Source organism: Mixophyes fleayi, chromosome 2, assembly GCF_038048845.1.
Source record: "Mixophyes fleayi isolate aMixFle1 chromosome 2, aMixFle1.hap1, whole genome shotgun sequence".
Lineage (NCBI taxonomy): Eukaryota > Metazoa > Chordata > Amphibia > Anura > Limnodynastidae > Mixophyes > Mixophyes fleayi.
This window is the reverse complement of record NC_134403.1, coordinates 31305213-31321688: the sequence shown is the minus strand read 5'-3', so window position 1 is coordinate 31321688 and position 16476 is coordinate 31305213. Positions and strand designations below refer to the sequence as shown.

Below are 16476 nucleotides of genomic sequence, written 5' to 3'. Positions count from 1 at the left end.
AATATGTTGGCACTATATAAATAAATGATGATTACAAGGCATAGCAAACAAATCTGACAATAAAGTAGGAAGGAGCTGGGGCCACAGGTGAAGTATTGGAGGGCCACATACGGCCTGCAATCACCGATGTAAGTTGGCATGTTGGGAAGGTTTGTTTTTAATATGATTTGATTTATTTGGATGACAGAACATTTTTGTAAGTCAGTCTTCATCTCCTCTTCCCGGTTTTGAAGTGGGCGGGGATAGAACAACCTGTAGCCAATGAGATCATGGTATTGGTCTCAACGGAACAAAATATTTCAGGAGATGAATGTGCTGATTGTGTGTGATTATGTTAATGAGGGCGGGGGTTGCATCTAACAGGGGCAGAGTCATAATATTAGGGTGGTTATGGAGGCGAGCAGAAAGCCACAGACTGAGAGTTATATTGTGGAAGGAGCATTGTAGGTGCCCACTTGTGGGGGTTTGGAGGGGGTTCCAGTTGTTCAAAACAAAAAAAACAAAAGTTTTTATAGTTTCTCTTAATTTATTTTTCTTATCAGCTAGATATTTTTTATTCTCATTTATGTATTATGCATTTTGTAAACCCAACTGATGTTGGGAGATTTTGGTTTCCAGCGCACCTCTATATGTAGCAAAGGTCATACATGAAACACGTGTGAGTGCACAGCTGCATTGTTCCTGTCTTGGCCTGTAACGGTTCCCCAGCCAGGGATCCTGACAAGTGCTCACCGGAGTCACACAATATAGAGCGGTTGTCTATCCCCAGCTCTTTCCTATGTGTTCCTGTGTGATTTAGTCCTTACTCTTAGGCATGGTGAATGCAGTTTCCACACCAAACTGTGGCACCCGATGATATAGAGACGGAGCGGCCCCCAGCACAGATCTGAGGCACCGAGCAGAGGCTTGTAAAGAAGCTATCATCTAGCCTAACATAATTTGTTACATGTGAAGAAAGTATAATTATGTGTCAGACTTGTATGGAAGCCAAGGGAGTAAAAACAAATATTTCCAAAATGTTTAAACACCCAAAATAAGCGTTTATTAGTGTTTAACCAACACACGAGAATCTTTCAAAACTCAATAAAGTTGCTACACGGGAGATAGCTGTGAGTGATTGCAGAACAAGTTGTCACCATTACCGCTGAAATTAAGTGTAGGGACCACTGTGGTACAAATAGATTACTGACACCGCCCATATCAATAATACTCCACCCCTGGCACCCATACACTGATTTGGTAAAGTGGATCTGGGGGTAAATGTATCATACCCCGGTTTTTTCATCTCGCGGGAGATCGGCGTCTTTGCAGCTAAAATTTAAAAGGGCGATGGCTTGTAAAGGCAAGTTTGCCTTTACAAGCCATCTCCCCTTTAAATTTTAGCTGCGAAGACGCCGATCTCCCGCGAGATAAAAAAACCGGGGTATGATACATTTACCCCCTGGTGTCTGACTCTTCCCAAAACTCCTCATCATCATCATCAACATTTATTTATATAGAACCAGCAAATTCCGTAGCGCTTTACAATTGGGAACAAACATTGATAAGACAATACTGGGTAATACATACAGACAGAGAGGTAAGAGAACCCTGCTCGCAAGCTTACAATCTATGGGACAATGGGAGTATGAAACACAAGGGCATGTGCTACATCATATTGCACACTGGACCAGCTAGAATGCAAAGGTAAAAGTATTGAGCGGGCTGTGTGATCAGTCACACAGCAATGTTGGTCAGAGGATTTTTGTCTTGTGTTAGCTGGGTAGAGGGTGGTAATAGGGTAATCTAGGGAGATTAAGATGGTGGTTGAGGAATATTATAAGCTTGTCTGAAGCTGTGGGTTTTCAGAGAACACTTGAAGGTTTGAAGATTATAGGAAAGTCTTACTGTGCGAGGGAGAGAATTCCACAAAACTCAGTTCTTTATCCCAATATTGGGGGTCATGTAGAATTGAAAATAAATTACACTTACAAGTATGAATTGTACCCTGTATTGTGTTTTCCAAGCCACACGTATCCTAAAATACATGTTACTTGGAATAGTACATAAAATGTGTACAATCATCATGTTACACTAGGGAGAAAGCAGCCACAACAGCTATGCCTCACAGAGGCGACTAATTCCACTTCAGCATAGCAAGTAAGGTAACTTACTGTACTATGTCTGTTACTGCCTGCCCGCTACCACCCCTCGTTCCGCCTCTATAAGCAGAGAGGTGCAAGGGGGAGATCCATCTCAGTCGGAAAGAGACTGAGACGTAAATTTTGCAAAAGCACTTTTTGCGCTTAGGACCCGAACTTTTCATCTCTCTACAGTCTTTATCCAATTCCTTTTAGAAGTCATGAAGTTAAAATTCAGTTCAAGATGGAAAACCTATGTGCCATGGTAGCATTCTAGTAGATGGAACTGTAAGGGGTTAGACAGGGTTTCGTCACTCAGAACTCACCCATCACACGAGTTACAGATCTAGCTGAATCCTCACCCCAAACATTTCTCTTACACAACTTAATTGTTACCACCAGATATTGTATTAGGTGAGTAGGATCCTAAAACTCTGTTTCGCAAGGTACACGCTGGCTCACTCTCTCTTCTCTGTTAGATAAAGGGTTAACACGTCACAATGCGGGGAAGGCTTTTATCATCTCATTTTTATAATCACGCGCAATGTCACCAGTAAGCAAAGTCTTTGTAGTTATGTAACCAAGGCACTTATAGGAATTCCTGTAAGTCACTAGAACACACTGTGGGGTAATATATGGCTTGTCAGGAATGGAAAACTTGTATAGAATATTTGTCTGAGAGGAAGCAGGAAAATTCCATGATATCGCAGAACTTCTGTAGTTGACTGTGTTTATAAACTCACTATTTCGGGTAGTAAAACTCGCAGCATCATTTTCCAGTGGAGTCACTTAACATGTAGCGCTCCCGTGGAGTAAATGAAACTTTAAGGTCATTATTTACTCTAGATGTCAGCAGCCCGGCAGCAACATTCTTCATTTAAATATTTAATGACCACCCTGCCTATTGATTTAAAGAGGTGACATTTATTTTTAGTGGAAAGACATTTACATGTCTAAGAATTACATACTGTCAACTTGTAAACTTCCATATTCTAAATCGTAATGTAAATGTATGTAGATTCTGATACCTAGCCTGTATATTCCATTTGTAAGTTGTGGCTGTGATACTTTTAATACATTGAATCCACAGTTCTAGTTACCTGGGGTCTGCCCCCCTCTTCACAGATATGGAGGGGGCCCCACAGAGTTTTGAGCACTGAATAATTCAGGTCTCTAGAATTCCAATAACTATCCGCAGTTATTTTCTATTCAATACAGATAAAGGTCAGAAATTACTAAGGGTTATACTACTTTGCATATGTATAGACAATTACAAAATTAGCTTCATAATTCTATTAGAGCTAGCAATTGAACATAGCTTGGGTGGCTTGGAAGTGTGGAGTTCCTTAGAACTTGCTATGCAGTCTGGTGTTTTCTAATTTTACCCATGTAAACTGGTTTCATCATCATCATTATCAGCTATTCATATAGCGCCACTAATTCCTCAGCGCTGTACAGAGAACTCACTCATATCAGTCCCTGCCCCATTGGAGCTTACAGTCTAAATTCCTTAATATGCGCACACACACACAGACCAAGAGAGACTAAGGTCAATTTAATAGCAGCCAATTAACCTACTAGTATGTTTTTGGAGTGCTGGAGTAGACCGGAGCACCCGGAGGAAACCCACGCAAACACGGGGAGAACATACAAACTCCTCACAGATAAGGCCATTGTCAGGAATCAAACTCATGACACCAGTTCTGTGAGGCAGATGTGCTAACCACTGAGCCACCCTGCTCCCCATTTTCATTTTAAAGGGAGACGGATTGTGGGGTCTAAAGCCAACCACACAAATTAATTGTTTATGACCCAAGAAATATGTACCTACCAAATCTGATTAAAATGGAACAAATTTAAATCAGGCTGGCTGGACATTCTGATCGTCCGATGATCATCAGTTGCTGCATAGGGCGGATTGTGAAGCAATTACTCAGCCCAGATGCTAAATAACCAAATCCCAATGACCAGCTCTGTCTGAGTTCAGCTTAAATTTAAACTGCATAAAAAATGACGGGCGTTCATTTAAGCTTCATTACTTGTTTCTAATGTAATAAGGAAAAATCAGGCAAAGGTTAGTGAACTAAAGAAAAAAGTTCCATTGTCACAGATGATGTCAATTTGTTTCACTATGTGTTATAGTTTTTATACTGTGCAATGTCCCATTTTATACAGCAGGGTAAAGTTTCTCAACTAATACCTACAAAGTCCTCAGCAATGTCACAGGGCCTTATATTATCATTTGTCTTTAAATACTCCAAAAAATGTAACTTCCGTCATCTCGTTTCCCTCCTCTCTCCTCTAATCCTTTGAACACTCCTTTAAACTCATGTTCTCCTGCAAACATAGATTGTGACCCTGTAATACTTTGCTTTACTCTCCTCCTCCCTCTTCTTCTCAACTACACTATAAATCTCTCACCACTGACATTTGAGGGATACTTAACTGGTTTTCCATACTTTATGTTTCAATCCGCTTGTCTCTTTAGAATGTAAGCTCTTGCGCGCTCCTGTTGTATCTCAGTACTTTGCACAATGCTCCTTTTCTGTACCTGGTTGTCTTTAAACTTTTATGTTCTGTAATCGTACTATTTTATGTGTGATATATATATATATATATATATATATATATATATAGAATTTTCCAGGGCAGTTCCAGGTTTTAAAGTTTTGACTCTAAAAATGTCCCTATCTTATCCCCCACACTTACCCACTCTCCCGGAATGTTGTGTGAAATACAACATCAAGGCCCGGTCCCCGTTATCTCTACAAGGAGAGGCGGCATCCAGGAAGTTGGCGGGAGTCTTCCGGATTTTCCGGGAGAGTGGGCACGTATGTCCTGCTTACAGTTTGATGGACACTGTTACTCAGTTGAGGTTGTGATTTGTATTTCACCACAGGAACAGCACTCCGCTGCCAATCAAAGTCCCGGCCCTGGCTCTAACCCCACCTCATGTACAAGTCCCAGTGGTTACGCCACCCAGCAGCCTTTGCTAAACCAGCAGCTGATGGAGAAGACGAATATTTTACAGCGGCAGATATTGCAGCAGCAGATGTTAGCTGGACTGGTAATCATCTCCTCTCATTTCCTTTTAAAATTTAAATTATCAGTATTAACGTATCAATGTGTTATAAGAACATACAAGTATAACAGATTTGCCAAGAGACAGTCCCAGGGTGTAAAGATTTGTATCTGCCTTTGAATGGGGCAGCACAGTGGCTTAGTGGTTGGCACTTCTGCCTCACAGCGCTGGGGTCATGAGTTCAATTCCCGACCATGGCATTATCTGTGTGGGGTTTGTATCTTCTCCCCGTGGTTGCATGGGTTTCCTCCGGGTGCTCCAATTTCCTCCCACACTCCAAAAACATACTGGTAGGTTAATTGGCTGCTATCAAAATTGACCCTAGTCTCTCTCTGTCTGCCTGTATGTGTGTGTTAGGGAATTTAGACTGTAAGCTCCAATGGGGCAGGGACTGATGTGAATGAGTTCTCTGTACAGCGCTGCGGAATCAGTGTCGCTATATAAATAAATGGTGATGATGATGAATGTTCCTAATTTTTAGCATTGATCAACTGCATAATAAAACTCCTTACCCCCTTCTGCATGTTAGAACTTATTCTTGTTTTTTGAACTTTAGAAATTATTATTTACTGTGAAAGAGTATTTAAAATGCCAGACAAAAAAACAAAAAACATTATTATCAAATTCAGTAATTATGGCATCAGGCTTCCGTCCCCAGCATTCTGCTGAGAAACTCACAACAATATCCTTACAGCAAAGTCTCAGGGATAACTTTATCAAGCTGCGATAAATTTCTGTCGGGTTTGAAAAGTGACGCTGTTGCCTATAGCAACCAATCCGATTCAAGCTGTTATTCTGTAGAATGCACTAAATAAATGAAAACTACAATCTGATTGGTTGCTAAAGGCAACAGCTCCACTTTTCAAACCCGCCGGATACTCGCAGCTTCATATATATACCCCTCAGGGACACATTTCCGTGGTTATCCACCTGGACCTCTCTGCTGCTTTCCACACTGTCGATCACCCTCTTTTCCTGAACACCTTTCACCCCACTGGCTTTCGTAACATTGTTCTTTCCTCGATCACTTCCAGTATCTGTTGGGGTCCCACAAGGAATTGTTCTGGGCCCCTCTGCTTTTCTCACTGTACACCTCTTTTCTAATTCATGCATTCGGCTTCCAATACCACCTTTACACTGACGACACCCAAATCTTTATCACCTCTGCTGACCTCACCATAGGCAAACCGCGGGGGGGAGGGGGTTCTTAGTGCCTAGAAACCCCCCCATCTAAGCCTGGGGCACTGTATAATTGAGGTGGCTGGACCCTGCCCCGCTTCACACGGCTCTGCTTGAAAAGAGAGAGCTACATGCACCTAACAGTAGTGCGCGCAGCATTGCCCATGTATATCATGGGGATAGGGAGAGTTGGAGAGCAGCCAAGCACTCTCTAAAATTATAGCCACGCCCCCATGCATGCTGGTCACGCCCACTGGCAGCATGGTGTGGAAACCCCTCTCTGCAAATCCTGCGTTTGCTCCTGCTCACCCTTCTGTACTATCTCGTGTAACCAACTGTCTCTCTGCTATCACCACACGGATGTCCCAACGCTACCTAAAGCTCAACATGTCCAAAACATAACTTATTATCTTCCCTCCTGCTACAGTCACCACCTGCCCTCAAATCTCCCTCACTGTCAATAACACCACCATTTCCTCAGTCTCCCGCTGCCCTGGTGTCACACTTGTCTCCACCCTCTGCTTCATTCCTCACATCCGGTCTCTCTCCCAGTCCTATCAACTCCACCTTTAAAATATTCCCAGAATACGCGCTTTACTTACCCAAAAACTCTTATCCATTCTCTCATCATAAAGAATGATTTTGTGATTCCTTAGGGCTGTAAACCTTTTACTTAAAACGCATGAGCCCCAATTTGTTGTAGATAATGTATTACCATCAGGTCTGGAGAAATATCACAATGTGTCAGCATAATGCTAGACGTCAGTACATTTTTATAGGATTCTCAGTAGAAGGCTATTTTCAAGGCTTGGCAAACCTGCTTTATTGCTTGTTTTGAGGTTTTTGTATATTGGATAAGAAGAATAAAACAGAGGAGACAGAGGAGGTTTTGATACGATATCACGGGTGTGTTAGAGGATAGTCTGGGGATGTGGGTAAGGAGGAATGTGTTGGGGGGGTAGGAAATAAAACCACTTTTAGGTTTAGGAAGTGGATGAGACAAATAACATGTCTCTACTTAAAATGTTAACTGTGACGTTGTCTTATAAGAAAGAGAATTAACCTTTAAAGTTCCTGGTTATTATTACATTTTCCGTGAGCTGCTGTTTCCTCTTAGCGCTGCACATACAGTCTGTGGGGGTGTGGCCACACCAACCAATCAGAAGCCGCAAGCTTGGAGCTTGCAGCTTCTTATTGGATTTCCCAATCATGCCCATTCTCAGCAGCCTTTTTAGAATGGCAAATAAGCAACTTTCGCCAGTGTTGTAATACAGAAGGAACACATCAGTGAACATGTAATGAATGACTGTGAATACTGCTTTCATAGAGATACCACATATGTGTCTAACAAAGGAATATATTATTCACAATGAAAAAAAATGAATACTTGTATTCCTGATTGTCTGTCCATTGCTCACATGATTATTGTACGGATGTTCTGGCATCCCAAATTAGGTCAGCTTAGCAACAAAAACAAAAAAAATCCGAAGATAATTATCTGTGGTAACTTGAGATATGTAAATTGGGATAGCTATGGCTTCAATTACTATAATCAAGTAAAGCACGTGGTTGTAAGATTAGGGACACATGTTTAACTTCTGCACTATATTCACTGCTGTCCTTACCTTTCCTGATAGCAGCGTCTTGTCAAAAATCACTTAGTAAAACATACTAAATGCTGCTAAATGAGAGTTTCATTTTTATTTTTAAAGGAGAAATGCAACAGTCAAGATCAATTAAACAGACATTTGACGAGACCACCGCCGGACTACAAGGATCAGAGAAGAAACGCAGTTGGCATCCAGCAGGGAAACCAGTTCAGCGGTAAGTGATTTATTTAGAGATGTTGAGATTACCGCTATTGTTGAACAATATAAGATTAAGACAGTGGTGGCCTATTACTGCTTATTACCCCGAAAGCAGTAGGTCGGTTGATAATACTGTAATTATTAAGGGCCTGATTCATTAAGGAACTTAGGCAAGAAATTTCTTACTTAAGTCTCCTGGACAAAACCATGTTAAAATGAAAGGGGTGAAAACTACTTTTATATTTTACACATAAGTTAAATACTGGCTGTTTTTTTAATGTAGCACACAAATATCAACTTTAAATTTCAGTGTACAAATAAGCTACCAAGTATTTGTGTGCTACATGAAAAAACAGTCAGTATTTAACTTATGTGCAAAACAGAAAACTAATTTGCACCCCTTGCATTGTAACATGGTTTTGTCCAGGAGACTGAAATAAGAAGTTTCTCAAGTTAAGATCTTTAATGAATCAGGCCCCTTAAGAAGAAATTTTAGAATCCTTTAGAATGTTCGTGAATCGCTCTCAATGTATTCCACAGACGTTGCTGCAGGTGATGTATTGTTCAAGCTAAAACATTTAGGTTACCAGAAGGATATGTTAATTTGTGTATTTGTTATTTAATAATAGACGATAACCATACACAATAAAAACCTTAAGCAACTTATTTTTTATGCAATCCCCTTTATGGGTAATATAGTCATTACATTTTCTTTTAATCATATTTTCAGTGCAATAAGCTAGACAATAATACACCTCATTATAGGGGCGCACACAGACGTCTCATCAGCACAGACAAGTGTTAAGAACATATTTTTGTAAAAACTCTTCAGTGAGATTTTTATTGGCCGCCTGCTCACAACGTTAATTTATGACTCCCTCTCGGACACCGTCACTGAACTTGTTAAATCGCCCCTTGTCTCTGCTGCCAAAACAGAAGAGAGGAGCCCTTGTAGGAGTCTGTTAGTAAATAAAAGCTGAAAAATTCTGAATAAAATTAGCGATTCATCCCAGTTTCCCGACAGCTGGTGTTTGATTTGAAAGGCAGGATAAAATACGGCAGCAATAATGTACATCATGGGCTACATCAAAGAAAAATGATAAATTTAGTAGCTTTTTTCAAGATAAAAAGTGGTATAAATTATAAATAAAATAAAATGATCAGTTGTATTCAGTCAAGGTGTTATTTATTGTAATTAATAAACTTTTCTCTTTGCAGGTGGTTTGCCAACAGTAGGCGTCAACTCCGACCCACCTGTAACAAATTTACCTTCGACACACATGACCCCTCAAAATCAGACCCATTCTTCAACAAGCCACGGTTCTAGAATGACGGCTCTTCAGGGGAGTCCAAGTATGTACGGGAACGTGTCCTGTTCACAGCAAACAATTTACAATGGTGTCAACCAAATGCAACCACAAAGTAGTCCAAATCAGATGGGAGCAAGCCAGAATGGTAATGGCTTGCCACGGCCATCAACAGTAACACCAGGAAATAACATGCCAACCTTTGGTGCTCCAAATGGAGCCAACCCTCCACCATTTAGACTTGGGTCAAACCACGGATCAAACGCAACAGGACAAAGAACGCCAAACGTCATCAACAACTCATCTACAGCGCAAAAATGGCTGACTTCAGAAGCCAAACGGCAGGATATGCTCTCCTTCAACAACAACAACCAATTTTCGAACCATTCAGTTCAAGGAATGATGGGTCATCAGCAGTTCTCTCAACGGGCTCTGTCACTACCCAACCAGGTAAACCCAGGGGTACAAATGAGTCCTTTGAATCAAATGACCCCAACAAACAGTGGACAGACGATGGAACCACTCAGAGGTTTTAATCATGGCCAAACCCCGATGAGATCACCAATGTTGGCAAATCAAAGCCAAAGCGGTGGAACCACCGCCATGCCGGCAAACACGTTTAATTCGGCCAATCAGCTTTCCAGAGCCTTTTCGCGGAATGACTCCAGCAGTGACTTGGGTTCCTTTGATTTTCTTTCTCAAAATGCTGGACTAGGCTCATCTCCCAATAGCGATTCTGACTTTATTGATGCGTTACTGAAAACGGGTCACATCAATGATGACTGGATGAAAGATATTAATCTAGATGAAATTTTTAAAAGCCATTCGTGAGATCTTATTGCAAGGATGCAGTAAAAGACTTTTGTACAGTTTCTAAGGATGTTTAACATGCTGTATTGTATCGCCACAATGGCCGTAGATACCATGTTTTAAAGGAAAAGTTCTCCATTATGGATTTTTTGGGGGGGATAAAGGTGACTAATAGAATCAAAGGATCTAGTTTGCCATGATAGCCCTGATCCTATACATTGGTTACACACACTCAGTAATAGTAATTTCTACATTTTTGTATCTAACCAATGGTTAGATATAGGATTGGGTTATAATTGGGAATATTCCTATGACACATACTCCCGCCTCTGAAAAAAAGACCACAAAAATCACTTCCTTTAAATAATTCCTTCTTCTTTTTAATTGATTCCCAAAGTACGGTTAATTATTAATCTTTTGTGTACTGATTTAAATGTCCTAGGGCCTGATTCATTAGGGATCTTGAGAAACTTCTTATTTCAGTCTCTTGGACAAAACCATGTTACAATGCAAGGGGTGCAAATTAGTATTCTGTTTTGCACATAAGTTAAATACTGACTGTTTTTTCATGTAACACACAAATACTTGATAGCTTATTTGTACACTGAAATTTAAAGTTGATATTTGTGTGCTACATGAAAAAACAGTCAGTATTTAATTTATGTGCAAAACAGAATACTAATTTGCACCCCTTGCATTGTAACATGGTTTTGTCCAGGAGACTGAAATAAGAAGTTTCTCAAGTTAAGATCCTTAATGAATCAGGCCCCTAGTCACTAAACAAAAAACGACTGCATTGTACATATAGCACGTTCCACTTGTATACGTTTGAAAGGCTACCATTACAAATAAGTATAATCACGTTATGCGGCATAGACATGAACGTTGATCACTAACCTATATCCAGAAACTATGTGACTAAGACACTCTTGATCTTAGTATTTTATACACACTTTGTGAATATTACCCCGCAGCCTTTCTGCTTGTGCTTCTTCTGTTTACCCTTAAACAATCTATGACGAATGATACACCACAAAAATACAAATATAGATTGATGTTATTTAACTAACCTTTATGTCAATGTTACATGGTCAATGGTCCAACCACAAATAATGATCATAAACCAACTTAAGGTCACTGATAAAATAATGAGGGTTTATATGAGTGTTGGAAATGGTGCTGATATTTGGAAAGAGTGGAGATGCACTTTATGCAATGCTTACTGCAAATCGCCCTCCAGTCTTTTACTGGTCCACCCAGCACAAGTTAACCGTCTAGTATTCGCAACTAGAAGTGCACCTAGACTTGCGAGGAGGCGGAAAATCTGAAGATACGCCCTGTACAAAAATCTAAAATCCAGCTTTCTGCCACTTTAGTTTTTACACAGCTCCACAAAAACCAGGCTCAATGCAGAGGCAAACGCAGGATTTGAAGAGGGGGGTTTCCACACTATGCCGCCAGTGGGCATGACCACCATGCATGGGGGCGTGGCTATAATTTTAGACAGTGCTTGGCTGCTCTCCAACTCTTCCTATCCCCATAATATACATGGGCAATGCTACGTGCACTACTGTTAGGTGCATGCAGCTCACCCTTTTCAAGCAGAGCCATGTGAAGCGGGGGCAGGGTCCAGCCTCCTCAATTATACAGTGCCCCAGGCTTGGAGGGAGTTTCCAGGCACTAGGAAACCCCCTCGGTTTGCCTATGCAATGGTGCGACTTTTCCCTGTACAACCTTCTCTCCACCCAACGCCTCCTATCTTCCGGGGTGGAATCTTCCGTTTCTCTACAAATGCCGCCATAATGCTCCTCAAACCCTTGCGATGTGGCGGGAAATCTAGGCAGGCCTGTGCTAATTGCGGCAAGCCAACCAAATAAGTTTGCGCGTAATGCCTCAGCCATTAAATATACGCTTATACGTACTATATTTACTTAAATTAGTTTCTCTAAGGAGGAACTAGAGGTTACAATGGCTATTAAAGTTGTTGTGTTGGGTAACGATCTTGGGAGTATCAATGAAGAAATCTTTATTGCAGTACTTGGCTCACATTGTTCACGGTGACTCGACAAATAGATAAGCATATATTAGATATGAAGAGCGACGCTGTGGTAGCATTCTTTGAAATGTAAGTTGCATAAGGCCTGCTCCATCTATAAGTGTAAGCACCTATAGGAAACTGTATAACGCAAGAGTTGTAAACTGAGAAGAAACTTCGTCACAGAAATACAGGTTTTGGCTGGTTTAAAATTTCCAGGGAGTGTAGAGAGTGAGAGGAATTTGCTTCCGTGAAAGAAAATATCTTGTTAAACATCATTGTGACTCTTGTAAACAACTTTTTCTACACAGGACATCAAACATTTGATATAAACATGAAATGCAGGGTAAGAGTTGCCGAACACCCTCATTACTAAGGTACATATAGAATACATGGTACTTTCACTTAACCTGGTTTATCTTCAGTACTGGATATTGTCATGAATAATTGGTCAGCAGACAAAATGGCTCCTTCCTGTGTTTGTAAGCGATGGGTACACGTCAATCTTGGTACTATTTCATCGCTTATTTTCAGAGTTCAGATTCCGAGGTGGTTTTATATGTGTTTGAGGGACCGGTGCTTTGTGTGGTATACATTGTCTGGTAAACGTTTCTTAAGCCATAGCGGTCAACATGGAAACAGTTAGAAAAAATGTGCCTATTTAGATCATACCCCAATCCACCCAAACCATGTTTACTTTGGGCTAGGCCATGCCGTCATTTCTACTAAGCCGCTCTCTTTTATGGCGCCAGAAACCGGGACTGTCCGGCAGAAATCGGGACAGTTGACAGGTATGGCTTATATGAAGTGAAGAGAGGGATCATTCTTCTCTGTGTTAAATAGATCAACTATTACTCATTGCAATTTTTGCAAATGGATAACGGAGAAGAAATAGGACAAGCGCCATTCGTAATCTGTTATCCGGAATGTCCGGGAGATTCCAGAGTTTCTGGGAGTTCTCCCGGATTCCCAGGAGAGCAGTGCACTATCCCTCATCCCTAGTGAAGTGGGCGGGGCCGCCATGGCGTAAATCGTGTTGCCACGACCCCCTGGACTTGTTAACTGGACCTCTCCTCCCTGATCTCCCGTAGGAAAGTACCATAAAATTGACAACTATGAGCCATATGCAAAAATATCAGCAAGCATAGTCTATACCGGTGTTGGCGAACCTGTGACACTCCAGCTGTTTGTGAAACTACAAGTCCCAGCATGCTTTGCCAATATATAGCAGCTTATTGCTGGAAGGGTATGCTGGGACTTGTAGTTTCACAACACCTTACCAACACTGGCCTATACTGTATTTTGGATGCATGTTAAAACATATTTGAATACGAATCCTTAACAGTCTCACAATCCTGCACCTCCAATGTTTCAGCGAATGCCATTAAAACTGAAATACAAAGTTCATCTACTACAAGACAGGCATTTTGTGACATGCCGTTTTACATAAACAATGTTTAGAACGCTATATAACTTGCTATTTATCTCGCCTCAAGCTACTGTCCTCTGTTATCAGTTATTTCAGCCTCAGATAAGCTGACTGCGATACCTCACAATTGGTCTTTCTGACAGGAAATCTGATCTGTATATAGGAAAAATGTCTTCTCCGCAATTAAATGCTTATCTATAAACTGTTCGGTGATAATAAACCACTGAAATGTTTGCATATATAATTGTGAATGTTAATATTAGCTCTGTTATGTATAAACTTGTATATTACTGTATGTTTTAACACCAGTGTAAGCAAACATAATGGGGTAAATTTAGCAAAACTTCTACTACGGAAAAGTAGAGGTGTTGTTCATAACAACCAATCAGATGCTAGCTATCATTTCTCTACAATATACTAGATAAATAATAGCTGAAATCTGATTGGTTGCTAAGGGCAACACCTCCACTTTTCTTTTTTTAGAAGGTATGATAAATCAACCCCATATATCTCAAGAGACTTTCAGATATACATTAAAATAACCAGAGCTTACAATAACCAGCTAAAAGCATCACAAACTTTGTATGTACTTTGTTCTGTCTATGTATGACTTGTTTTCTATATGATTTGTATACTTTCTGTCCAATGCTGCAGAGTTTTTTGGCTCTATACAAATAATGATGATGATAGATATACAGCATGCTATAGTCAAAAAGACAGTTGTGCAAGCGACTGCAGTATTTTATTCCCGCAGGTCTATACATAAGACAATTAGAAAATAAATGTTTATAGTGGACCGATCACGTACACATGGTGAAGGGTAACATCACATGTGTTAACTAAAACATTTTTTGGCTCAGCCCACAAAATATCTGCCTCTCTTGTTTGTAGTTGATCATATTAATATACAGATACAGGATCTATTATGCACTTGGGTGTCCCTGGCAAGGAATGTTATCCCTGTCTTTCCCCACACTGCCCCCTTTATCCTCTGCCTCATTTAATTGCTTTGCAGTGAACGTAGCAAAAGGCGCTTAGTGACCAATTGAAAAATACTTCTGAATATTTTATATGGGAAAATCAGGACAAATTAAATATATGTCTCTGATCTGTCAAAGCCACACCCATTATGCCAACGTCACACCCATTTCCTGTTTGTCCATGCCCTTTTCCCGACAAGTCAAACCCCTTTTTGGTCGTTGAAAAATCAGGACTGTTTGCAGGCATGAAAATAGCCTACAAATGAATCCTATTTCATTTGGAGCAGTAGTCACAGTATACAAGCTGTAAAATTCCCCACAACACGTATAATTACAAGCGTAGCTACGCGGCATTGCCCAAAATAACCTTTACTTTCAGTACACAAATCATTAAATTCAGTTCTGATTTTACCACTAGAGCAACATGTTTTTGGTTTGTAATCCAAAGTACTATACACAACAAACAAAACCAAAACCACATCCTCCAAGATCTGGTAAAGTCACTATTACACAGCATGACAGTATAACAAGAGACAGAGGCATACACTGCCATCTGCTGGTGATCTTGGACAAATGCATGTACTGTGCTTTACTGGTGTACAAAAGATGGAATATAATGACATATTGAAATTATTTTTAAGGAAATGGATATTTGTAAGAATTATAGCAAGTTTATGACAATACTACTACTACAGTGTATTCACAGTCTATGCTACTTGACTACTAATGAATACTAATGTATTCAGTATGCTTATCGATTTAATTGTATTCATTAACGTGTTAAAACATATTCTGTAACATTCACAAATATCTATATAAACATTCCCGCACCATGACAATGAGTCTTAAACACCTTCAGATGAGTTTAATTTATTGCCTCGTCCTACAACTTTTACTTTTACAAAATCTTTTTGCTTCATCATTTTTGATCACTTGTTGTTTATTTTAGCTGGGCTGAGATAGAACTTGGCTCTGCCGTATTCTCTGCATTGGATACAATTTGATTCAGAAGCAGCTATGTGCCGTATCCAAGGGGAATGTGAATGAACACTGATGATATAACTACATGGCTAAACTGCGGAGAAGGAGGCGAGATAGGAAAATCAATTAGTTTACTAGAAGTTGTGCACTAATTTAAAGTCATTACAAGGTGGAAAATCCCTTTAACAAGTTTGACATTGTATCTATTGCACCAGATTCCCCCTTCGGCTACATCAGCCGGTGGTTCTCGTTATAAAGGTATAGTATGAGATTTGTAGGACTACAACATACTGGGACTTGTAGTTCCACAATAGAAAAGCAGCATGTTACCTGAGCTATGTAGTTGCTGCTTTGTTATAGACCATGGTTAAGCTGTAACTTGCACTTTGTGATTTGAGGTCCTTTAATTAGGAGGGAAGGCGGGAAATGGGGGTTTAATACCAATGCTTGCAGATGTAACTAACTGTTAGGCCAGGCAATGGCATCATCCACTTGTGTAACAATCGTAAATTATAAATACGTCATTAGCTATGTTTTTTAATTGCTCTTTTGTAAGTTTTTCATGTATTTGCAATTTTTTTTTAGAAAAAGAAATCCAGCTTTTGTATTATATTTTTGTAGAAAAACAACTTTTTAGTATGGAACTTATATCCTATATATAATTAAAAATAAAATACACCTGTCATAAGCTGCAATCATTTTAATAAGCTTCATTAATCTTTTCAAACCCATGTTATAACGTTTA

At 40.0% G+C, this 16476-nt stretch overlaps 1 protein-coding gene across 2 annotated transcripts in view; it reads left to right on the top strand.

The window, feature by feature from the left end:
• Positions 1 to 11375, top strand: part of MAML2 (mastermind like transcriptional coactivator 2) — a 137301-nt gene extending 125926 nt beyond the window's left edge. Inside the window, exons 4-6 of one of the 2 annotated variants that reach the window (XM_075198769.1) lie at positions 5020 to 5187; positions 8094 to 8205; positions 9408 to 11375. In XM_075198769.1, the coding sequence (XP_075054870.1) occupies positions 5020 to 5187; positions 8094 to 8205; positions 9408 to 10327 (1200 nt within the window). In that variant the 3' untranslated portion in view covers positions 10328 to 11375. The remainder of the gene's footprint in view (positions 1 to 5019; positions 5188 to 8093; positions 8206 to 9407) is intronic. The other variant, XM_075198770.1, reaches the window with a different exon arrangement.
• The last annotated feature ends 5101 nt before the right edge of the window (positions 11376 to 16476 follow it).